This window comes from Netta rufina, assembly GCF_964035555.1.
Source record: "Netta rufina genome assembly, chromosome: 18".
Lineage (NCBI taxonomy): Eukaryota > Metazoa > Chordata > Aves > Anseriformes > Anatidae > Netta > Netta rufina.
Genome location: NC_140142.1, coordinates 12,697,575 through 12,724,033, shown reverse-complemented (window position 1 = coordinate 12,724,033; position 26,459 = coordinate 12,697,575). Strand labels below are relative to the sequence as shown.

The 26,459-nt window shown below is 48.2% G+C and overlaps 1 protein-coding gene across 1 annotated transcript; it reads right to left on the bottom strand.

Annotated features, from left to right (window-relative positions):
- Nucleotides 1-16,765: 16,765 nt before the first annotated feature.
- LOC311216506 (olfactory receptor 14C36-like) lies at nucleotides 16,766-17,680 on the bottom strand (the record flags this gene model as incomplete). Its single annotated transcript, XM_084298032.1, has 1 exon — nucleotides 16,766-17,680. The coding sequence occupies one exon, from the start codon at nucleotides 17,678-17,680 to the stop codon at nucleotides 16,766-16,768; it is 915 nt and encodes a 304-aa protein (XP_084154158.1).
- Nucleotides 17,681-26,459: the final 8,779 nt, after the last annotated feature.

Below are 26,459 nucleotides of genomic sequence, written 5' to 3'. Positions count from 1 at the left end.
CCATCAGGAGCAAACTGCTCCAACGCGGGTCCCCAGTGGATGGCAGCTTCCCCCTGATCCCCTGCACCTCCATGGGCTCTTCTCCATGGGCTGCAGCTCTGGCCCAGGGCCTGCTCCTGCGGGGGCTCCTCCACAGGCTGCCACATGGAGATCTGCTCTGCCACGGGACCCATGGGCTGCAGGTGTTATCTGTCTGTTTGTGTGCCCAGACAATAGCACATGGAGACAGAAAGTACACAAAAGTCTTTTAAGGAAATAATTAATTATATAACTCTGCAGAGTCAGGTGCTTGGCAACCTTTCACAATGCCAGCACACCTCTGGCTTGAATCACCGTTTTTTTACACACAGTAAATTCATGAATCTATCTACCTAGCTTCTTTTAATTGGCCGTTTCAACTTGCCATACTTATCTCTACTGAGTTTTCACATTGCAGAGGGGAAGCAGAGGGGATTGGGGGAGGAAGCGGGGGCAGAGGGGAGAAATGTGCCCCTTCATTCAGCCGGAATTTCCTGTGCTTCAGTTTCTGCCCATTACCTCTCGTGCTGTCGCTGGACAGAACTGAGTCTGGTTCCATCCTTTTGAAACTCTCCTCTCAGATATTTCACAGAATCACAGAATTGTAGGGGTTGGAAGGGACCTCGAGAGATTGTTGGGTCCAACCCCCCTCCCAAAGCTGGTTCCTTCGAGCAGGCTGTCCAGATAGGTCTCCAGACAGGCCTTGAATATCTCCAGAGAAGGAGACTCCACAACCTCCCTGGGCAGCCTGTTCCAGTGCTCCGTCACCCTCACACTGAAGTTCTTTCGCATGTTGGTGTGGAACTTCCTGTGTTCCATTTTTTGACCATTGCCCCTTGTCCTATCCCCACAGAGCTCAGCCAGTCAGCCAGTTCTCAGCCCACCTTCCTGTCCACTCCTCTATCCTACACTTTCGCAGCTTTGCTAGCAGGATGTCAAGGAAGACAGTATCGAAAGCCTTGCTAAAGTCAAGGTAGATGATATCCACTGCTCTCGCCCCATCTACCCAGCTGGTGATGTCATCACAGAAGGCATCGAGGTTGGTCGAGCATGATTTCCCCTTGGTGAATCCATGCTGACTATTCCTCATAACCTTCTTCTCTCCCAATTGCTTGGAGATGGCATCCAGAACGAGCTGTTCCAACACCTTTCCAGGGACAGAGGTGAGACTGACTGGCCTGTAGTTTCCCAGATCCTCCTTCTTGTCCTTCTTGAAGACTGGAGTGACACTGGCTATCCTCCAGTCTTCAGGCACCTCTCCTGTTTTCCAGGACCTTTCGAAGATGATAGAGAGCGGTTCGGCGATCACCTCTGCCAACTCCCTTAGCACACATGGATGCATCCCACTGGGTTCCATAGATTTGTGTGTGTTGAGCCCACTCAGATGCTCCTGAACCACTCTCTCATCAACCAGGGGGCAGCCCTCCATCTCCCAGACCCTTTCTCCTCCCTTCAGGATTGAGGAGTCCCGCAGGGGAGTCCTTGAAGCAAAGACTGAAGCAAAGAAAGCATTCAGTATCTCTGCCTTCTCGGCATCTCCTATTACCAGGACACCCGCCTCGTTCAGCAAGGGATACACATTATCTCCAGTCTTCCTTTTACTGTTTACATACTTTAAAAAACCCTTCTTACTATCCTTTATCTCTTCTGCAAGCAATTTGCATTCTTTCTGTCTGGGTCCTCCTGGGTATGTAGGCAGTGGGGATGCTACAGTCAGCATGCCAACCAGGTGCCTTCTGCTGGCCTAGCAAGGCCACTGGCAGATGTCAGCCAAAAAGTACAGACCCCAGATCTAAGTCAAAGGTGACCTGTCAGCTAGTTCAGGCAGAAGTGACCTCACAGCCCCTTTCTTTGACACCTTCCTGATGCTGCCCTATCAACTGCAGGGACAGAAGTGACCTCACAGTCACATTGCTCCTGCTAGGGCAGGAGATCCTGAGGCAGAGCTGAGCTCATCAGCGCATTCCCTTCTATCTCCTCCTTTTGTGTTGATCAGATCCATGGCCCCCTGCATTCATCTTTGAATGCCATGTGACTGCACAGCAACCTCACGGTTCCTGCCCTGCCCCAAGGGGCCAAGTGCCTAAAATTAAGGCTTAGGAGAAGGATTGAAGGTGAGGAAGTTAATGCACAGGAATGGGGGCTTTGGGTGTTAGTTGTTCATTTATGGCATTAAGGACTAGGGCTCACCTTTCTGGGTTAGAGATTAAGCAAAGTTTTAGTGTTCTGCTGGTGGTGTCAGGTCTGTGGTTAGGGTATGGTCAAGCTTTGCAGGATAGGGTTTTGTTTAGGTCTGCAAGAAGACTAGGGTTAAATAGAGCACTTTAATGCTAGTGTGAAGGGCACGGATAAGGGCGAGCAAGAATGTAAGCATAATGGAAAGTGGCTATGGACTAAGTTTGGCTTCAAGGGATATTGTGATCAAACATTAGAGTAGTGTATTCCTCTCAGGGTGCAGAGCAGCATTTAGGTTTAGGGATTAATGTTACAGATTAAAATAGGCTAAGGGCCTCACATGACTGCTTTAAGTCAGCATTACGGTGGGATCAACATTACCTCAACCTCTTCAAAATCATTATTCTTACCTCCTCAAAGTTGTTATCTTCTGCTATCCAAGCTCCTCCTTCCTCCCCCAAATCTCTCATCTCTCCTGGCCAGGTTTTCCTGACTTCCCGATATCAGCCATCTTCTTAGGGGCAGCTTTCTGATGGCTTTCATGAATTTAGAGTATCTGTCTCACCTCTTCTGGCTAGTCCATGTCTGAGAAAGAAACAGCTCCTAAGCCAGCCTCGAGAAAGATACCAAGGTCTGTAGGAGCACCCTGCACAATGTGCCCAGCAGCTCTGCAACACCTCAGGAGTGCACTTCCTGCCTATAACTTTTGGATCTAGAATGGCTGCTGTGGACCCAGGGTAACTTCTTCCAAGCTCCCATGCAGGCTTTATGTTCCCCCGGGCATCAAGGAGGCAGTGGCCCCCTCTGTGTAGAAAACTGAAAGCAGCCCTGAAGGATGAATTGGGCAAAGCTGAAACCCCTGACATGACAACACATGACAAAAGAGTGTAAAAGATTGTAATTATTAATAGTTTCTAAGAGATGAAGATATGGAGGTGGCAATAAATTTATCCTAAGTCAGTGTTATCCAATAAAGCAAAAGCGTTACCTTAAACCAGCCCCCAGAACTGATAAACAGCATGGCGTGGAAGACAGTTAGTAATGTCCTATACAACACAATTCTGAAAACAAGCACAACAGACCTGAGATCAAAAAATCAACATTGTAATCAGCAACTTTTAAAGTGATCTAATGCTTATAACAATTTACTTTTAAAACACTGTGGTCTGATCTGTCATCTCAACCTTTGTGCTCCACAATAGGCACCAAAAAGGTTTGCTGTGATTTGACCTTGCAGGAAGCTCAACACTCCAGTGATATTCATCCAGTGGGATGGAGGAGAGAACTGAGAGGAAACAAAAATGCGAAAGATCGCGGGTTGAGATAAAGGCAGTTTATTAGGACACAAAAGGAATTATAATAATTATTAGTAGTAGTAGTATTGTTGTTGTTGTTGTTAAATGTTAATGTTATAGACACTAATAGACTACGGGCATGATATTTTTGTGTGCATATCAAGAGATAGGAAAATCGATGGTGATTAATTGGGAAGTGTCTGACCTGAGCATGACAGACATGGTATGGAATGAGGGGTTGATAGTGTCCTAGTTTTGACTAAGATAGTTTTTGTTTGTTTGTTTGTTTGTTTGTTTGTTTTATCTAGGAGCTGGTATGGTGCTGTGTTTCATATTTACATGATCACAGAATAGTTTGGGTATGAAAGCACCTTAAAGATGACATAATTCCAACTCTCCTGATATGGTCAGAGACACCTTTCACTAGACCAGGTTGCTAAAAGCTCAATCTAACCTGGCCTTGAGCACCTCCAGGGATGGGGCATCCACAGCTTCTCTGGGCAGCCTGTTCCTCACCACCCTCTGAATAAAGAATTTCTTTCTAATGTCTAATTTGCATCTACCCTCTTTCAGTTTAAAACCATTACCCCTAGTCCCATCACTACTCTCTTTGATGACAAGTCCCTCCCCAGCTTTCCTGGGGAGTACCCAGGAAAAGAGACTAGAAGGCCACTGTAAGGTCTCCCCAGAGCCTTCTCTTCTCCAGGCTGAACAACCCCCAACCTGTCTTCAGGGGAGAGGTGCTCCAGCCCATTGATCATCCTCATGGCCCTCCCCTGGACTCATTCTAATAGATCCATGTCCTTCTTGTGCTGGGGGCCCCAGAGCTGAACGCAGTACTTGAGATGTGGCCTCACCAGGGCCGAGTACAGAGCAACAATCATTTCCCTACTTCTGCTGACCACAGTATAGCTGGTACAAGCCAGGATGCTGTTGGCCTTCTTGGCAACTTGGAAACACTGCTGGCTCATATTCAGCCAACTATCCACACATATCCCCAGGTCCTTTTCCCATGGGTAGCTGTCCAGCCACCCTTCCCCCAGCATTATATTGGGCTCATGTTCTCCAAGTGCAGGACCCGGCACTTGGCCTTGTTGAACTTCATAGAGTTGGCCTTGGCCCATGGGTCCAGCCTATCCAGATCCCTCTGCAGAGCCCTCCTACCCTTGAGTAGATCAACACTTGCACCCAACTTGGTGTAGTCTGCAAACTTACTGAGGGTGCACTCCATCCATTCATCCAGATCACTGATGAAGATATTGAAGAAGAAGATACAGCCAATTTTTAACCCAATGAAGCATACATCCATCCTGGCCTTGAGCAGCCAGTTTCTCTAGGAGAATGCTGTGGGAAACAGTTTCAAAAGCTTTACTGAGGTCCAGGTAGACCACATCCACAGCCTTTCCCTTTTTCACTGAGCACATCACCTTGTCTTAGAAGGAGATTGGATTTGCCAAGCAGGACCTGGCTTTGATAAACCCATGCTGGGCCTGATCACCTGCTGGTCCTGGAAGCATTGTGTGATGGTACTCAAGATAATCTGCTCCATGAGCTTCCCCAGCACCGAGGTCAGACTGACAGGCCTGTAGTTCCCCAGATCCTCCTTCCAGCCCTTCCTGTAGATGGCCATCACATTGGCTAGTTGCCAGTCAAGTGGGACCTTGCCTGAATGCCTGGACTGCTGATGAGCACTTTGGCCAGCTCCCTCAGAACCATCGGGTGGATCCCATCTGGCCCCATAGACTAGCGTACATCTAAGTGGAGTAGCAGGTCTCAAAACTTTTCCTCATGGATTATGAGGGCTTCGTTCCACTCACTGTCCTTATCTACCAGTTCAAGAGTCTGAGTACCAGGGGAACAACTGTTCTTGCTACTGGAGACTGAGGCAAAGGAAGCAATAAGTACCTCAGCATTTTCCTCATCACTTTTACCCATGTTTCCCCCCACAAACAATAAAGGATGAAGATTCTCATTAATCCTCCTTTTTTATTTTATTTTATTAATTTTAAAAATTATATTTTTAAAAAATTATCTTTAATAGATAGAATGGGATACAGTTGGTCTTTCAATCTTCTAATTTTGTCCCTGCACAGCTGTCGCGTTAAGGGGTGTAGCTGATTAACGGTTATGGGCCCAGTCAGATTCAGGGTACTGAACCAGTCAGATAACCATCTGGGGCTCCAGTCGGACATTCACCAATAAAGTGTTAACCGTCTGGGGGTCCGGTTGGATTCAGAACAGTGAACTATCACGGTCACGGATAACCACCCTTACCCTAGTTGCACATAATGAGAGCAATCACAATGCAATCAAGTATGGTTTATTACAGCAACAGATAACCAGGTTCTTTTGGATTGCCAGCGATAGTAACTGTCTGCAAAATCAAGCTAGCATGCATGAAATATTCAGGTGTTACAGATGCGCAGCCTAGAAATAAACGCGTTAAAAGGATCAAAGACTCTATAGAGATTTATAAGCAAGTATTCAGATCTCACCCAAAGGCGTCCCAGTGCGGGGGGAGGAAGAGAGGCTCAGCCCGTCGACTGATCCCAGGAGTCAGGAGGTCCTAAGGATGTTGTATTTCCTCGGGTTGGTATCTCCCCTGACGGTGGTATCTTCCCTAACATCCCCTCTCTCTTAGGCCAATTTATATTATTTTATATCTTTTAGGTGGAGCTTGAGTGGCTCTAGTCAAGCATATCTTAGTTATGATTGGTGAAAAGTTTTCCTGTCTCCATTTAAAGTAATAGGCTCCGAGAAATTCAGAGCACATGCTCAGTGAGGGGTGGTCGCACCTTGGAGGCGGGTAGCTTTTGGGATGGAGGTGTGTTTTGGTATTATAATGATACTATAATGAGCAAAAAGTACACTAGGGCACGACATTTGTCAAAACATGACAGGTCCTTGGCTCAGGGTGGCAAAAAGTGCAGCTTATCGGTCTTGGTGTACACAAGAACAATAGAGTCCCCACCTGGTTACAGAGCCTAGCCGTGGTGTCTCCACTCCACTCTACGCTCCATATTGTTCCTTAGGGCTAGCACACCAAGTTTCCCCAGCGTGATAGCATCTAAGGTTGGGAGTCTAGGGAACGCTCAGGTAATGCAGCTATGCCCTACCCTGAAAGCCTCTTCAATGCTGTACAGTTTCTTTAAAATGTGAATGTTAGTTTTATTTCCCTAGTTACCTTGGGCAATTACACCACAACAGCCTCACAACATTTAGGATGTGGTTCCAAACAAAATGATAGCATGCATGAGGAGGAAGCAGAGAAAAAGTAGTATCCGGTGGAATTCAATCCTCTAACATTCTGTGATACTGTGCTGCAGTTTTATTCCACTAAATCCTGTATTGTGCAAATTGTCCAGCAATTGTTGATGCAGTTATCTTGTAATAGACAGCATAATCAGGGTGAGCCATCCATCTGCAGACATTAACAGCTGACACAATGGAACATCAGTCCAGGGGAACTTTGAGAAACTGCAAGGTTTTACCTGCAGAAAACTCTTGACATTTACAAAAAGAAGAACCTAGTCCTGCAACAGAAGAATAATCCTACACATCAGGGCAGACTGGGACCCTGCTGAGTGAGCAGTGCCCAGGAGGAGGAGAGCCTAGGCACCATGATGCCATAGGGCAATGGTGCCTGGTCAGCAGGAACCAGGCTGGCTTCATAGAGAGACGTCTTATGAGATAATTGTGTCCATGGCTATGGCTGTTGTCTCTGCCACTGAGGCCTATGAGGAGACAGCTAATCACTAAAGCACCAGAGCCTGATTGAATCCTTGCCCACCTATGAACGAGGCAGGGGTCATACAATTGTCCTGCACTTGTTCATGCATATCCCCATCTCCCACTGCCCCAGGAAGAGCCCTGAGCAATGTGTGAAGGGAAAGGATCTCCCTTCCAGGGGCCGAGGGTCAAGGCTCAGCCCTTTTGCTTGGTGAAATACATCCATGTTTTCTACACAACAGTGTCACCTTTACATTGCCTTTGTCTACTTGCTCTAACCGCCTCCAATGTTCTCTTCTAATGAGCTCCAAGGGAGGCTGTGTCAGTGCTGGCCCTCAGGGGGCACTCCAAGAAACCTTCACCTAATTTGGACTTGGAGAGATTTCTTCAATTTGCTCTCAGTGCTTTCGTTTTGAGGTCTCATCACAAAAGCCACCAGAGGGGTGATTACAATGCTTGGGCTGGGCCTCTGCTGTTGAGCTGGGCCAGGCTCCTGGGACAGAGGAAACACATTTCAAAAAGACCCATGATGGAGAGAGACAGCTCTGCCCAGGAGCAGCTCCTCTGCACAGCGCAGCAGGGCTGGGGGCTACAATAACAGGTGGCACGCAGAGGAGAGAAGGAGAGTGGGGTTGGAGGCAGTTGAGAGTGGGAGGAGGCTGAGAGCTGACTGGAGGAGAAATCTGCACAGCCCTTGACAAGATAAGTCTCTAGCTGCAGGGCCATGCATCTGCAGCTCCTGAAAGGGTCTCCTTCTGGGTCATGTTTCTAGGAGGGCAGTGGGCAATGCAGTAGGCTTTGAGAGTCCTGCTGGATTACACTGCAGGGTGAGGAAGTCTGGCAGAAGCCCCTTGGAGTGCCCTAAGCCAGGTGCCCCCAGTCAGCCCAGAACACCCTGCCCTAGCTGGCCATGCCGGGCTCTCTGTCAGCTGCCCCGTAGCTCCTGCAGCCGTGGAGGTGCCCCTTGGCCATGCCCTGCTGGTGGCAGGGTGATGCAGGGCAGCGCTGAGCACAGCCGCATGGGATGGGGTCTGTGAGCACGGGCAGGGAGAAAGAAGAGGTGGGCGCAGAACAGCAGGTCCCAGCAGGGACAGCTGCAGGCAGCAGAGAGAGGGGCAGGCGGCCAGAAGGAGCTGTTGGCAGAAACACCACGGCAGTGGGGGATTCGGGCACGTCGCAGCCATGCCCTGCAGTGCAGATGCCTTCCCCTGGAGCAGCCCCTCCATGGCCTCCTCAGCCCATGGGCAGGGGCTATGCGGCAGGCATGGCCAGCATAGCAGGCAGAGCCCAGACGAGGAGAAGCTCCCAAGCTCCGTCTGCCTTGCTGTCTCTTTCCTTCCTTGGCAGCCATATCCAGTTTCTTCTCACGGAAATACCTGAGCAGGATGGTCTTGCAGCTCAGAGGTGTGGCAAAGGACAACTGAGGACAACTGAGAACTGGTCTGATGGGCAGAGCTGCACTGCTCAGTCTTCACCAAGGGACATTTGCCTCCTGGCACCCATAGGATTTCACCAGGAGTGTAGAGGAAATGTCAGGGAGTTCAAGTTCTCTCCTAAGTGTGAAAAGGGTAATTGAAAAAAGAAAAGAAAAAAAAAAAATCCCTGCAGCTCTTCTCTGCATTGAGATGAGTTGTTTGCAACAACACTGCAAAGCGCATGGATGTGACAAGTGGACGGCACTTGAGTTTCCCCCATGTTCCTGCTTCCCTCCCGCGGCACAGCGGGAAGGACTCCTCTGGAGCCCACAGCAGCCCCTGCTCCCAGTACCACTCTCAGACAGCACCTGCTGCAGCTTAATCAAGAGACCTGCAGAAAGGTTGTCCTGCAAAGAAAGAGGCTCTGTTTGGGGGTGCTCTTAAGACTTGCAGTAGGTTATCTTGAGAGAAGTTTGGTCTAACTTTGTTCTACTTTCCCCTCTTCACAGATGACACTGAAATTCAGAAAATGCCGAACATCAGCTCTGTGAGTGAGTTCCTCCTGCTGGCATTTGCAGACACTCAGGAGCTGCAGCTCCTGCACTTCACGCTCTTCCTGGGCATCTACCTGGCTGCCCTCCTGGGCAATGGCCTCATCCTCACCGCTGTAGCCTGCGACCACCGCCTCCACACCCCCATGTACTTCTTCCTCCTCAACCTCGCCCTCCTCAACCTGGGATCCATTTCCACCACTCTGCCCAAAGCTACGGCCAATGCCCTCTGGGACACCAGGGCCATCTCCTATTCAGGATGTGCTGCACAGGTCTTTTTCCTTCTCTTCTTTATAGCAGCTGAATATTCTGTTCTTACTGTCATGGCCTACGACCGCTACGTTGCCATCTGCAAGCCCCTACACTACGGGACCCTTCTGGGCAGCAGAGCTTGTGCCAAGATGGCAGCAGCTGCCTGGGGCAGTGGCTTTCTTGATGCTGTCCTACACACAGTTAATACATTTTCCTTGCCCCTCTGCCAAGGTAATGAGCTTGATCAGTTCTTCTGTGAGCTTCCTCAAATCCTCAAGCTGTCCTGCTCAGAGTCATTCCTCAGGGAGGTTGGGGTCATTGTAGTTAGTGTCTGTTTAGCATTTGGCTGTTTTGTTTTCATTGTGCTGTCCTATCTGCAGATTTTCAGGGCCGTGCTGAAGATCCCCTGTGAGCAGAGCCAGCACAAAGTCTTTTCCACGTGCCTCCCTCACCTTGCAGTGGTCTCCCTATTTATCAGTACTGGCATGTTTGCCTACCTGAAGCCCCCCTCCATCTCCTCCCCATCCCTGAACCTGGTTGTGGCAGTTCTGTACTGGGTGGTTCCTGCAGCCATGAATCCCCTCATCTACAGCATGAGAAACAAGGAGCTCAAAGATGCATTGTGTGAAGGTAAAGGATCTCCCTTCCAGGGGCCGAGGGTCATGGCTCAGCCCTTTTGCTTGGGAAACCCTTTTTTAGGGAACTCTTTGGATATATGTTTCTTCACCATTAATAACGGGCCCAAAGTCTGAACAGTCCTAACTCAATTTTCATTTTTTTTTTCTGATTATGTGTTAGATCAGTCTTACTTTTGTACTATTTTCTGAACCTTGTGATTTTCATTCAGAAATGCTATTCTTAGTATCCTGTGTTCTATTTTATTTTTGAACCAAGTAAGTCATGTACTTATGGAACTGGACTTCCTGTTCAGATAAAGACAGCAAAGAATCCAGCAGTGTTAGGCCGCGGCTAAGGGAACAAATGCAGCCGACTCCATAAGAGTGGTATAGCATAATTCTAGTTCTACTTTATTGTCCGGATAGCGCATATTTATACAGATTGTTATAATTATGCCTATTAGTCACTTACTGATTGGCTAAGCCTAAAGGTTATTTTAGTTTATGTTCCCCCTACTTGTGGTTACATACGGACATAGCTCCCTCATATTTCTGGCAGTTATTTTTCCCTTTAGAAACCTCCTCTTCGAGATAAGGACATTCTTTCTTTGCCACGTAGGCACCTTTTTCACTTCTCTCGGTACTTTTCCACTCCTCAGTTATGCTAACTGAGGCCTACTCCTGGTTGCTTAAAACAAACTCTGATCAAACAACTGTTCTACGGACTCATGTCCACGCCCTTTGTGCCAATTTCCAACATCAGATAACTCAGATTTTCTTCGTGGCCATGCTCACTGTAAGGCAGCTCTTTAGGAAGCTGTCCTGATTCCTGGTGAACAGGCAGCACTGCTTGTATGGCATCCCTCATAATTCACAGGCCCTCCTCCTCCTGGGCACTGCTCACTCATCAGGGTCCCTGTCTGCCCTGATGTGTGGGGTTACTCTTCCTCCAGTGCAGGATTACACTCTTCTCCTTGTAAATGTCAAGAAGCTCCCATAGGCAAAATCCTGCAGTTTCTCAAGGTTCCCCCACACTGATGCTCCATTCTGTCAGCCATTCATATCTGCAGGCAGAAGGCTCAACCTTCGTGCAATCTGACAAGATAGCATCATCAGGAGTTGCAGAAAAGTATTGATAATACAGGAGTAATCAATTGAATGGAATTGTAGCACAGATTCATAGAAGAATAGGGGATGGAAGGATGCCAGGTTTCACCTCTTCTGTGCTTCCTTCTCATGCATGCTGTCAGTTTGTTTGAAGCTGTGTTCTACATGTTATTGGGCTGTGCAGGTCAAAATTAGAAGGGCCAAAGACAAGCTGGAGCTCTATTCATCTATTATTGTCAAAGACAATAAAAACTGTTTATATAAATACTTTAATAAAGGAAGATTAAGGAGAATCATCATCCTTTATTGGATGTGGGAGGAAACCTGGTGACAAGAGATGAGGTAAAGGCTGAGGTACTTAATGCCTTCTTTGCCTCAGTCTGTAGCAGCAAGACCAGTTCTTCCCCTGGACATTTCTTCCTCCTCATGGCCACTGCCAGCCTTGCAATGTACACTTTGTGGCATTTTTTTCTCTCCTTCTCTTTCCTACTACCAAAGAAAGCTCCATCAGGGTGGAACCCATTCCCAAAGTAGGCATCCCAACCCATCAGCCTTCTTGTGGCATGTCAGCCAACCAGACAGAAGTCACCTCACCAGCATCTTCCAGCTCTGGTCAGCAGTGAGGCCCTTACTAAACATGGGATAGCTTCTAGATTCTTCTCACAGAAGACACCCCTATGGCCCCCTGCTACCAAAACCTTGCCACATAAATCCACTACACACACAAAGTGTAATTTCTATCATGAAGAAATTTGAATTTTCAGGATGTATATTCATCGCAATAGAAGAAATTCTGAAGTTCCCCTGTACTTGCTTTGTCTTCACTTCGTCTATTATGGTGTGCTCCCTCATCTTCCAGGTATATCCACATCTTGATTAAACAGACTCTGCTGAAAGTCCCCATTCCACCTGCCTGTCTGGACCTATGCATTTCCTATAGTTCTCCTGGTTTGCCCTGCCCTTACTCTTTGATCATTCAGACTGCTCTCACCAGCCCAGCTGCTGCTTTGAGCTTCAGGTAGAAGCAGCCCAGCTTGCCCATCTATCAGCAGTCTGTCTAATAGTTTCCATAGCAAGAAATTTGTTATTTCTCATTGAATTTATATAATATGGGTTAATACTAACACTATTATTTATAATTTCCTAACTATCAGTATAAAATAGGTCTTGTGCAGTCATCCTTTTGGGAAGGTAAACTTCACAGAAGGCATACACAATGAGGAGTTTGCTCTGTTTTTTGGAAAATTGATGCATGATTTTATGTTCTTTGGATGGAAATAGGAAAAACCCTTCTCCATCTGAGTCCAGACAGGTTTCTAATGAATGCAGGTAGGAGCTGTTGCAAAGGAGCTGTAACATCCAGCTGCAGACTTCTGTCTGGTGTAAGAAAAAGTGATGCAAGGAGCAGTTGGACAATGAGAGAAATGGCAAGGTGAGGAACAAGATTGTCCATGCAGTGTAAGACCAAAAAAGTGCTTTTCCTCCCCATGCTGTAGTGGGTTTACATGGCAAGGTTTTGGTAGCAGGGGGCCATAGGGGTGGTTTCTGTGAGAAGGATCTAGAAGCTGCCCCATGTTTGGGAAGGACCCCACTGCTGACCAGAGCCAAGCCAATAAGCAATGTTGTTTTGTGCCTCTGTGAGAGCATATTTAATACAGAGAAAGAAAACGCTGGGCCACACAACAGCTGGGAGAGAGAGAAGAGTGAGGAACAGCCTTGCAGGTGCCAAGGTTGGTGAAGAAGGAGGGGGAGAGGTGATCCAGGCACCGGAGCAAAGTCCCCTGCGGCCTGTGGTGAGGCCCATGGTGAAGCAGGCTGTTCCCCTGCAGTCCATGGAGTACCATGGGGGAGCAGGGTTCCACGCTGCAGCCCGTGGAGGAGACCACGGTGGAGCAGGTGGCCCTGCACTGACAGAGGCTGTGGCCTGTGGAAGACCCCTGCCGGAGCAGATCCCAGACTGGACCTGTAGCCCGTGGAGAGGAGACCACGCAGGAGCAGGTGACCTGGCAGGAGCTGTTTCTCGTGGGGGACCAAGGTTGGAGCAGTTTGTTCCTGAGGGATGGACCCCATGGTATGTACCCATATCTGGAGCAGTTCTGGAAGAGCTACTGCCTGTGGGAAGCCTAAACTGGATCAGTTCATCAAGGACTGCATCCCATGGGAGGGACCCCACAGTACAGGGGATGAGAGTGACCAAGAAGGAGTGGTGGAGAAGAAGCACTATAGACTGACCATAACCCCCGTTCCCCTGTTCCCCTGCACCGCTCAGGGGGAGAAGGTTGAAGACGTTGTATGGGGGCGGGGGAAGGTGTTTTTGGTTTCTTTCCTTTGTTTCTCACTGTGGTGGTTTTACTGTGCTGGGCAGCTAAACCCCACAACCGTTCTCTCACTCCCCCTCCTTTAGATGAGGAGGGGGAGAAGTAAAGCAAAGAACAACTCACGGGTTGAGATAAGGATAATTTAATTAAAGGGAAATAATTATAATAATTAAATAAAGACTACCATGAACTAAACAATTTAACTAAAGGGAAATAAAAAGGGAAAGGGGAAAAGGGAGGGGGAAAGGGAAAAAATAAAAAGAAGGGAGGAAAGCAAACAAATAAAATAAATGAAGGCTATATGGAAGTGCAGAGGAAAGAAATTACTCTCTACTTCCCACAAATGAGCGATGATTGACCACGTCCTTGAAGCAGGGCCTCAACGCACACAGCCGGTGTTCGAGAGGAGGACCGACGTTCTCCCAACGAGAGCCCACCCTTCCCCTCTTCTTCCTGTTTCCACCTTTTATTGCTGAGTGTGACATCACATGGTATGGAATATCCCTTTGATTGGTTTAGGTCAGCTGCCCTAGTGATGTTTCTCTCCTCACTTTTTTGCCCACCCCCTAGGAGGGTTAGAGAAAGGCCCAATGCTGTGCCACTGCTGCTCAGCAGTAGACACAACACTAGTGTGATAACACTGCTGTTCCAGCTACAAGTGCATAGTACAGCACTGTATGGGCTGCTGCCGGGAAAGTTAACATTCCAGCCAGACCCAGTACACTCACTTCTCTAGCTTGTTAGTAATAAGCAATAAATCTTACTGTCTCCATATGCCGAGTCTGTTTTGCCCGTTACTATAATTACTGTGTGATCTCCTTGTTCTTATCTCAACCTTTGAGGCCTTTTCATCATATTTTCTCCCTGTTTCTCCTTGAGGAGGAGGAGTTAGCAGTTGTGGTGGAGCTCGGCTGCTCACTCAAGTGGAACCACCACACATGCGTATCCCCTTAGGAGTAGCCCTGGGTTGCTATCAATTAGAGAATGATGATCCAAACTGAAATGCAACAAAATTCACCCTGTAAAATGAGAAATACTTCTAATAGATACTCCTTGAAATCTTCCTCCTTAACTATACAGTGCAATCTCTCTAATTAGCTGTACAACCCTTGAAGACTTGAAGAAAACTGTCGGAGAGATATGGCTCCTTAGGACTTTCTGCATTTTCATGAGTTCCACAGTGTATTGCGGTGCTGATTCTATGAAGTTCAGGTACTGAGAGGAGAATGATGCAACCACTCAAGAAGATAAAGTCAGAAGGAAAAGTTGAAGTGACTTGGAGTATTAATGGGCCCACTGAAGGCTGTTACTATGAAAGCCTCCCCAGACACTTGTTAGGGCAGATAATTGGAGGCCATGATTACAGACAGGCAAAGGCACTGTGCTGAGAAAAGTCTTGGTTTGTTTTGGTGAAGTAAAAGGTCCAAGGCCTGGCCCCAGCCACTGGGAGATAAGATCCTGCACCCCCATGTCTGGCTTGGGGCTCTTCCTGGGGGTTGTGGGATGTAGTGGGCTGTGTGATGCTATGGGAAGAGCAATGGTATGACACCTCCCAGCCTCTGCACAGGGTCACAAGAAAGCAATGAGGCCCCACTGCAGTGACTGTATTTTATCTCCTCATAAGCTCTAGCTAAGGGGACAAAAATGTCCTTCTTGCCAGCACCCACCTCTTTGTCCTCTCCAGTCTTTCCTATGCTGTCCCACACTTTGCCCTATTTCCTTGAAGTCTGCAGACACCCATCTCTGTTCACCACATACCTCTCATCCAGGCATTTCCATCAACTCACCCATGTCTCGTCAACCCTCATCAGGTGTTCCTTGAAACACAAAAGCATGGTCTGATCACAGACACTCTTTCAGTGACCTCTGTCACCACAGCACAACCCTTTGACATTTCTTCCTCCCTGTGGCCAGTGCCAAGGTGCACTTTGTGGCAGTTTTTTTCTCTCCTGATCTTTCCTACAACAAAACAAAGCTCCATCAGGGTGGAATCCACTCCTAAAGTAGGCATCCAAACTCATCAGCCTTCTTGCGGCCTGTCAGACAACAAGACAGAAGTCACCTCACCAGCATCTTCCAAGCCATGGGCCTGTTGCTGGCATTGCAGTTTCTTGTGTAGACACACCCAAGCCTTGTGCCTCCTGCTGTCCAGTCATGGACTCGAGCACAAGGGACAGGAGAACCCATACTGGGGCCTTCTTTCTGTCTGGGTCCTCCTGGGTATGTAGGCAGAGGGGATCCCACAGTCAGCATGCCAGCCAGGTGCCTTCTGCTGGCCTAGCAGAGCCACTACTCTCAGGTCCTTCTCTGCCAGGCAGTTTTCTAACCACTCATCTCCCAGTCTGTAGCACTGCTTGGGATTGTTGTGCCCCAGGTGCAGGACCCAGCACTTGTTGAACCTCATACAGTTGGCCTCAGCACATCGGTCCAACCTATCCAGATCCTCCTGCTGAGCCTTCCTACGCTCGAGCAGATCGACACACGCACCTAACTTGGTGTCATCTGCAAACTTACTGAGGGTGCACTCGGTCCTCTCATCCAGATCATTGATAAAGATATTGAAGAGAACTGGCCCTAATACTGAGCCCCGGAGGACTCCAGTAGTGACCGGCCTCCAACTGGATTTAACTCCATTCACCATGACTCTTTGGGCCCAGCTACCCAGCCAGTTTCTAACCCAACGAAGCATATGCCAGTCCAAGCCATGAGCAGCTAGTTTTGTGAGGCAAATACTATGGCAAATGCAGTCAAAATCCTTACTGAAGTCAAGGTAGACCACATCCACAGCCTTTCCCTCATCTACTAAGCATGTCACTCAAGGAAGCATATCCCAGAGCTGCCTTCAGGTGGCTTCCCAGGGGACGTTACTTGGTCTCATGACACTATCTGCACCACTGGCCTTCATGAGACTTGTAGGAATAGCTGATGGACATTGTGCTCATATTCATCTCCCCACGTGCATATGATGTGTCTGCTGGCACCAGCAGCAAAGGATTTCTCTTCCCATGTTTCCCCTGCACCCACAAGTGTCTTTGCTCTTCTCCCATGACATCCCATCTCCCAAGGAGCATTTCTCAGAACAGCACATCTGTGCTGGCCTGGACAGCCACTGTGGCAACCCTTCCCCATGCAACCCAGTTTTTACACAGCCCTGAGGTGCTGGCACTGCCCTGCAGAGTAATAGAAATGACAACAAAACCAATAGAAATAGAATAACCCTTGGGCCTGTAATGTGTTACATTATCAGTCATAAGCATAAGATGAAGGGCAATATCATTTTGAAGAACATCAAGGCATAAGTTTCCTCAAAGCATCCTTCAGCTCCCGGTTCCTCATGCTGTAGATGAGGGGGTTCACTGCTGGAGGCACCACCGTGTACAGAACTGCCACCATCGGGTCCAAGGATGAGGAGGAGATGGAGGGGGGCTTCAGGTGGGCAAAAATGACAGTGCTGACAAACGGAGACACCATGACTATGTGAGGAAGGCAAGTGAAAAAGGCTTTGTGCCGGCCCTGCTCAGAGGGCATCCTCAGAACTGCCCTAAAGATCTGCACGTAGGACACAACAATGAAAATAAAACAACCAAAGCCTAAAGAAACACTAAACAGAAGTGCCCAGACTTCCCTGAGGTAGGCATCAGAGCAGGAGAGCTTGAGGATCTGGGGGATTTCACAGAAGAACTGGTCCACAGCATTGCCTTGACAGAGTGGCAATGAAAATGTATTGGCTGTGTGTAGGACAGCATTGAGAAAGCCACTGCCCCAGGCAGATGCTGCCATCTGGGCACAAGCTCTGCTGCCCAGGGTGATCCCATAGTGCAGGGGCTTGCAGATGGCAACGTAGCGGTCGTAGGCCATGACGGTGAGAAGGGAATACTCTGAACCAAAGAAGAAGACAAAAAAGAAGACTTGAGCAGAACACTCTTCATAGGAAATGGCCCTGATGTTCCAGAGGGAATTGGCCATGGCTTTGGGGACAGTGGTGGAGATGCAGCACAGATCGAGGAGGGCGAGGTTGAGGAGGAAGAAGTACATGGGGGTGTGGAGGCGGTGGTCACAGGCTACGGCACTGAGGATGAGGCCATTGCCCAGGAGGGCAGCCAGGTAGATGCCTAGGAAGAGTGCGAAGTGCAAGAGCTGCAGTTCCCGCGTGTCTGCAAATGCCAGGAGGAGGAATTCGCTCACAGAGCTGCTGTTGGACATTTGGTGTTGCTGGACATGGAGTCTTGCTCAAGGAATAGAAAACATTGACAGTGTACAACAGAGTTATCTGAGAAAACTTATTTAAATTTTTCATTTAAGCCTTTGTTTCTCATTTCAGAGGAAAACTCCTATAATTTATCATTTAATCACTTTAAAGTGATTCTCCACTTCCAGGCAGACATTTGGTAGGTCCCTTTCATAAGTTCTGATTGATGCTGCCTGAGGATGTCACTGGGAGCAGGGAAGTTTGCTGTATGCAATGCAGGAGTCACTCCTGCCTTGTAGTAATTGGTAAGGATCATGTGGTGATTTCTAGTTTGTCTCTTTTGTTCTAGCTGCCCCACCACACATGTAGATTGTTTATAAGGCATAAATCCTGAGCATTCCTGCTGTACTAAAAATAAAACCTTGTGGAATGCTCCCTTTAGTGGAGTGTCCTTTTGAGAGCACATCCAGTCTGTCTATTGGTCCTAGTCTCAGCTGCCCTGTGCTGGTGTCTCTTTGAGCTACATGACAATTGTGCTCACATGTTCACCTGAAATGAAACTGGACACAGCTGAGAGCAGAAGAATCCAGGCTCAAAGTGCCCATCTCCAGACCCTTCACTCTGTCCCCATACTCCCCTTCCCCCAAGCACACCGAGGGCTCACTCCATGGGCATGTGAAACCCCCATCCCCAGCAAGCCTGGAAACAAGAACAGCAGCAGCATGGCCAGGTGGAGAAGCCAGGAGGAATAGCACTGTGCTGCTGCCAGGGGAGGCAAGGCCAGGGAGAGACAGTCAGACACTCAGCAGACCCTCCTGTGCTGCAGCTCTGCCTGCAGACGAGGCAGCTCATGCTTATTGCAAATGTTTTGTGCTCTGCTTTAGCCTGCAGACACCTCCCAAAGACAGGGGGTATCAGGGTTTTTTTAGCTCCTACAGATCAGCTAGGATAAAACCTGAGAGGACCACAATATGATATTGGTGCAGTCTGTGAGATGAGGTTTGGGAAGGTACTTTACAGATTTAATAACTGACATATTAATTTCTCAGTGCAATGTTCCAGGAGTCTCAGTCTCCTGTACAACCCTGACAATCCATTACCATGAAACTTGCCTCCCCTCCACTGCAGGATTCTTCAAGCACAGACTGCAGAAAAAGCCTTAACCTTCAGATAAACCAAGCCTTGATCTTCCTCTTGAAATGCCCCCTCATAATGCCATTATCTAAAGTGCTTCAAAAAACAGAGAGAACAATCTGGACAGATGTTGTATCAGGCTTCTGACGTGCCAGCTGTAGTAAACCCTTTTGGCAACTGCACCTGCATTGCCCTGCTGCCAGAGACTCACGGTGTCAAGAGTCTGCAGATGTGTCCTGCCACACGCTGCCCTCTGTTGTTGCGGTCCTCACTGCCTCCAAGCCCTCTTTCCTTCTCTCCCCATGCCACCTGCGGTCAGAGCCACTAGCCCTGCTGCGCTGTGTAGAGGAGCTGCTCCTGGGCAGAGCTGTCTCTCTGCAGTGCTGCCCGCTTGCCAGGAGCTCCCCTTGGGCCCAGAAGCCCAGCCCAGCTCAGCAGCACAGCACCCGACCATGGCATCACTTGCTCTGTGCCATTGGGCTCCCTTGAAGTGTCCCCAAGGCCTCAGGGCTGACAGCTCCTGAGGGCAGCAGGGTCTCTCCTGGGGTGTGGTGTTTGAAGCAGACTGAAGTCATCACCGACTGCTCCTCTCTGAACATGGGAGAGACTGATTTTAGAAATGTGATTTGTGCTGTTAGAGTGTGGTTGTGAAACATGTTGTGCTTTTAACCTGTCGGGCACTGAAGCTCCACAGAGCTGTTGGCTCACTCCCACCACTCAAAATCTTATTTTTTGAAATATAGACAGTTTAAAAGGACAGAAAATGATGATATAAGAATAACAGTAACAACAATAATAAATAATAATAAATTTTATTATTCTTATTATTATGTGTAAAGCATGTGATGCACAACACAACTGCTCATCAATCACGGTCCAGCAGACCCCTTGAACCTGGCCACACTGCATTAGGATCTCCTGTGCAGGTCCCTTGAGCTTACTTAGTTTTAGGGCAATGCAAGTTTTCAGAATGATTAGGACTATTTTCTTCCCTTTCTTAAATACTCTTGAGCTCTGTTGCCCCATGTGATGACGACATCAATGTACTGCAGGTGTTCAGAAGCTTCCCCCTGTTCCAGGGCAGTCTGGATCAGCCCATGGCAAATGGTAGGGCTGTGTTTCTACTCCTGGCACAGTCGATTCCAGGTGGACAGGACGCCCCTCCAACTGAAAGCTAAATGTGGCCTTCACACTGCTGCCAAACAGATGGATTATTAATTGTGGCATAGCACTTGACTGCCTTTGACTGCAGTTCATATTGAATGACGTTCCAGCATGCCAGGCACAACAGCACTCAGCAGTGGTGTGACTTCATTCATAGAATATCATAGAATATCATAGAATATCCTGAGTTGGAAGGGACCCTTAAGGATCATCAAGTCCAACTCTTGACACCGCACAGGTCTACCCAAAAGTTCAGACCATGTGACTAAGTGCACAGTCCAATCTCTTCTTAAATTCAGACAGGCTCGGTGCAGTGACCACTTCCCTGGGGAGCCTGTTCCAGTGTGCAACCACCCTCTCTGTGAAGAACCCCCTCCTGACGTCCAGCCTAAATTTCCCCTGCCTCAGCTTAACCCCGTTCCCGCGGGTCCTGTCACTGGTGTTAATGGAGAAAAGGTCTCCTGCCTCTCGACACCCCCTTACGAGGAAGTTGTAGACTGTGATGAGGTCTCCCCTCAGCCTCCTCTTCTCCAGGCTGAACAGGCCCAGTGACCTCAGCCGTTCTTCGTACGTCTTCCCCTCCAGGCCTTTCACCATCTTCGTAGCCCTCCTCTGGACACTCTCCAACAGTTTCATGTCCTTTTTATACTGTGGTGCCCAGAACTGCACACAGTACTCGAGGTGAGGCCGCACCAGCGCAGAGTAGAGCGGGACAATCACCTCCCTTGACCTACTAGCGATGCCGTGCTTGATGCACCCCAGGACACGATTGGCCCTCCTGGCTGCCAGGGCACACTGCTGGCTCATATTCAACTTGCTGTCTACCACGACCCCCAGATCCCTCTCTTCTAGGCTGCTCTCCAGCGTCTCATCGCCCAGTCTGTACGTGCAGCCAGGGTTTCCCCGTCCCAGGTGCAGGACCTGGCACTTGCTCTTATTGAACTTCATGCGGTTGGTGATCGCCCAGCTCTCCAACCTATCCAGATCCCTCTGCAAGGCCACCCTCATTCGAGTCCACAACTCCTCCAAGTTTGGTGTCATCAGCAAACTTGCTCAAAATACCTTCTATTCCTACATCCAGATCGTTTATAAAAATATTGAAAAGTACCGGCCCTAAAATGGAGCCTTGAGGGACCCCACTGGTGACCGCCCGCCAGCCTGACACAGCCCCATTTACCATAACCCTTTGGGCCCTGCCCGTTAGCCAATTGCTCACCCATCGTATGATGTTTTTATTTAGCTGTATGGTGGACATTTTGTCCAGTAGGATCCTATGGGAAAGCGTGTCAAAAGCCTTGCTGAAGTCCAAAAAAATCACATCAGCTGGTTTCCCTTGGTCCACCATACGGGTGATCTTATCATAAAAGGAAATCAGGTTAGTTAGGCAGGATCTACCCTTCACAAACCCATGCTGGTTGGGACCAATGACTGCTTTGTCCCCCAGGTGCGCCTCAATAAGTTCAAGAACCAACTTCTCCATGATTTTACCAGGCACTGATGTGAGACTGACAGGCCTGTAATTGCTAGGGTCTTCTTTCTGACCCTTGAAAATCAGCACAACATTTGCCAGCTTCCAGTCTACTGGGACCTCTCCAAATTCCCAGGATCGTTGAAAAATAATTGAGAGAGGTTCCGCGATGACGTCCGCCAGCTCTTTCAGCACCCGGGGATGAATCCCATGCGGACCCATGGACTTGTAGGGATCCAGGTGGAGTAGCAAATCCCGCACACGTTCAGGGTCGGTTGGGAGTTTGACATCCCCACCGTCCCGGTCCTCCAGCTCAGGGCACCCTGGGTCCCGAAGCCCATCATCGGCATTGAAGACAGAGGCAAAGAAGGCGTTAAGCGTCTCTGCTTTGCCTATGTCATTGTCTGTGAGGAGACCTTCCCTATCAAGGAGCGGCCCTATGTATTCTTTAGTTCTCCTTTTTCCATTCACATATCTAAAAAAACCCTTTTTATTTTCTCTCACAGACACAGCCAGCTTCAACTCTAGGTGTGTTTTGGCCACACGAACTTTCTCCCTACAAACATGAACAGCATCCCTGTATTCTTTCCATGACACCTGGCCCTCCTTCCAGCAGCGAAACACTCTCTGTTTCTGCCTAATCTCCATTAGAATGTTCCTGGTCAGCCACGCCGGCCTCCTGCCCTGCCTGCCTGACTTGCGATATTTAGGAATTGCCTGATCTTGTGCTTCTAGGAGGCATCGCTTAAAGAATGAGCAGCACTGGTGGACATCGAGGCCTTCAAGAGCAGTTTCCCAGGAGACCTTGATGACTAGTTCCCTGAGCAGCCTGAAGTCCGCTTTCCCCATATCTAGGGATGATGTTTTGGTGGCACTTTTCCTTCTGTCACCGTAAATTTTGAACTCAACCACTTCATGGTCGCTATGACCAAGGCGGCCACCAATCACCACATCTCCCACCAGACCCTCTCTGTTTTCTAGCAACGTGTCTAGGAGGGCTCCTTTCCTAGTTGGCTCCGTTAGCACCTGCACCAAGATGTTATCATCTAGGTGCTTCATGAACCTCCTGGACTTGCTCGTGTCAGCCGTGTGGCACTCCCAGTTAACGTCTGGCAAGTTGAAGTCCCCCATAAGGACAAAGGGAGTTAATCTCGAGGCCTCTCTTAGTTCTGTAAAGAATAATTTATCGGCGCTATCGTCCTGGCCAGGCGGTCTGTAATAGACTCCCACAACGACATCCCCTTTATTCGTTCGTCCCTTGATCCTTACCCAGAGGCTCTCAACTTTGCCATCGCCGATAGTTCAGGCCACGATAGTCCACTGTTAGCCTCCAGTCGCCTTTAGAATTTTGCACTGTCCATATAGGACTCCTAAAGGGTTAGAAAGTCCTACTGATCACTCCTTGGCTCTCCAGTTGATGAACCATCTCATTGATGGGAATCAGGGAGTCTCTGTTAATCCAATACTGCCTCAGGTGCACTGCTGTGGTAGCGATTGGCACCTGCTGTTCATTGGCCATCAGCACCTCCACAGCAGAAGGGTCCTGTGAGAGAGTGGGCAAGGTAGACAACTGTTTACTGTCTTTCGTCTCCAAGGCAGCTATGCCAAAAGTCCACCAATACTCTTGTGGATCTTTGAAATACCCTCTCCTGATTTAGTCTAGGCCAAAGTTGCATGTAGCCTTCGGGCCAGGTGCAAAGGGATGCTTTTGTCACTCCTTCCCAGTTAGACTCACTTCACCCACCAATACAGTTAACTGTTGGGATCCCCCTGCCACTCCAGAAATACAGATGGGTTCTACCTCTTTATAACTTGATGGCATTAGGGTACACTGTGCACCACTGTCCGCTAGAGCCTTGTATCTTTTGTGGGTCTGAACCCTTCCTCCCCCTGGATGGAGGCTGGGACCCTCTAGTCCTGATCATAGTATTAATTACTCTGTCTGGAGGACTGCCTGATAGAAACTGGAGCAGTAATTTTCTTAGAACTCCTTTTTGAGAATATTTTTCCTTGCGCTTCATGTGTCTGTGCCTCTAGGCTGGGGGTATATTTTTGCATCCCATTTTTGCATGGCCTTTCTGTGGTCACACAGTCAAAACCACAGGGTGACACATAGTATGCACCCACTACATCAACTTTCTTGAGCAGAGGGATGCTTACGCCTGATAGCTGAGCTATTGGTTTGTGCAGCTGGGGAGGAAGATGTATTCTCTTGTAGTTCTTGCACCTCATGAGAAAGTTTCTCTCTAGATGAGACGCAGGCCTGTAGGGAAGAAGGGAGATTTTCTTTGTAATGTTATAGTTGGCTAGCCAATTCATCTGCTATGGGTTCTTCTTGGTCTTTCTAGGTCATTACTGCCAGTGAGTTGACATATGATGATGGTACGCTCTGTACAAACTTCTGCCAATGGATCATGTGCACTTGACTTCATCTGGATCTCTGGATAGCTGTTTGTTGTCTAGGTTACTATAAATCACCTTCAACACAGCTAATTCCCTTGGGTACCAGATACCCTTCTCCATAGTGATTCACTTCCTGGTTGACATATAAGATCTTTCTTGAAGGGATACCTTTCCTTCAAGCATGGCAGGACTAAGTTTCTTGTGCTCTTTTCCAACATCTTTGCCATTCACCCCTTCCCTAAGTGGGGATCCCAGCTGCTTGGCTTCCCTGCCCTCTAATCCCAGGCTATTGGCCTTGTTCTCCCACCACTGGAGCAACCAAGTGACAATGTGCTTGCCTAGATGATGGCTGAAATCTTTTCCCATATCTCATAGCTTACCCTGGGATAGGGATCACTTGGTTTCTGATGCTTATATGATCTCTTCTTCTTTGTCCTCCTGCTTCCATGATGGCCCAACTTTAGAGAAACCTGCCTTATTTTCTTCTTCCTCCTTTCTTGTCTGGGTAGGAGTTTCTTTACTTTCTAAAGAAAAACTGACTTTCACACCCATTGTTTTCTCTTGCATAAAGTGACTGATGGGCCTGTCACAGGGGCTGGTGTGTACCTGCAGAAAAAGTCACAAGGGTTGGGGAGGTGTTAACTTTTGCGTGTTAAGCATAGGTCAAGCCCCAGCACACTGTAATGATTTGTGACTCTTTGCAATTGCCAGGGTGATGACACATGCTTTTCAAGCATTTAACCAGTTTTTTAAGGATTCTGCACTTGCTCTGGGGTGAAGTTCCAAAACATTGGAAATGCCCCTTGCACTAGGTGCCTGCCCACATCCTTGCACACTCCCTGCCACTCCTAACTCTCCTGCCTCTGGACAGATATCTGGATGACATGTTTCAGTAGTTTTTTAAACTTATACAAAACGTGAATCACATCCAGGAGATGTAAAAATAGGAACATGCTGGTTTGACCATCCCAAGGATATTCAAAGCTTTGAAGAGCTATTTTAATTAGCCTGGAGGAGAAAGGGTGAGGGGTGAAGGAGAAATGGACAGTGAAGAAGCAGGGAAAAGTGTCCCACACAGTTCATACCAGTTCCATCCCCCCACCCCCTACTCCACCACCCATAGATTTACTCCCTGAGGAGAAAAGGCAGAGTGTAAAAGAGTGTGATTATTAATAGTTTCCAGGAGATGAAAACATGGTTACTGAGGTATGGAGGCGGCAATGATTTTATCCTATCCTAAGTCAGTTTTATCTAATACGGCAAAACAGTAACCTTAAACCAGCCACCAGAACTGATAACTGCATGGCATGGAAGACAGACATTGTGCTATATGGCACAATTCAGAAAACAAGCACAACAGACCCCAGATCAAAAAAAAAATCAACATTGTGATCTAATGCTAACAATTTACTTTTGAAACGCTCTGGTCAGATCTGTAATCTCAACCTTCGTGCTCCATGCTAGGCAACAAAAAGACTTGCTGTGGTTTGACCTGGAAGGCAGCTAAGCACTACAAAGCTATTTATCCAATGAGATGGAGGAGAGAACTGGGAGGGAAAAAAATATGTAAAAGTTCATGGGTTGAGATAAAGGCAGTTTAATTGGACACAAAAGGAATTATTATTATTATTGTTATTATTATTATTATTGACACCAATAAAGTCATGATATTTTTCTGTGCATACCAAAGGACAGAAAAGGTGGTGGTGATTAATTGGAAAGTGTCAGAACTGAGCATGACATTGATTGTATGGATTAAGCATTGGATATCGTCCAAGTTTTTGTTGCAAAAACTAAATTTTTCTTCCTAGTAGCTGCTATGGTGCTTTGTTTCATATTTACAGAATCACAGAATAGTTTGGGTATGAAAGGACCTTACAGATCATATAATTCCAACTCACCTGCCATGGGCAGGGACACCTTCCACTAGACCAGGTTGCTGAAAGCCCCATCCAAATTGGCCTTAAACGCATCAAGGTATGGGGCATCCATAGCTTCTCTGGGCAGCCTGTTCCTCACCACCCTCTGAGTAAAGAACTTCTTCCTGATGTCTAATTTGCGTCTACCCTCTTTCAGTTTAAAACCATTACTCCTAGTACTATCACTACACTCTTTGATGAAGAGTCCCTCCCCAGCTTTCCTTTAGGTCCCTTTAGGTACTGGAAGGCCACCGTAAGGTCTCCCCGGAGCCTTCTCTTCTCCAGGCTGAACAACCCCCAACCGGTCTTCAGGGGAGAGGTGCTGCAGCCCGTTGATCATCCTCATGGCCTTCCTCTGGACTCATTCTAATAGATCCGTGTCCTTGTGCTGGGGGCCCATGAGCTAAATGCAGTACTCAAAGTGTGGCCTCACCAGGGCCAAGTACAGAGGGACAATCACTTCCCTGCTGCTGCTAACCACAGTATTCCTGGTACAAGCCCGGATGCTGTCGGTCTTCTTGGCCTCCTGAGCACACTGCTGGCTCATATTCAGCCGACTATCCACCAATATCCCCAGATCCTTTTCCCCTGGGCAGCTGTCCAGACACCCTTCCCCCAGCATCGCATGGGGTTGATGTGCAGAACTCAGAATATAGCCTTGTTGATCTTCACGCAGTTGGCCTCAGCCCATGGGTGCAGCCCATG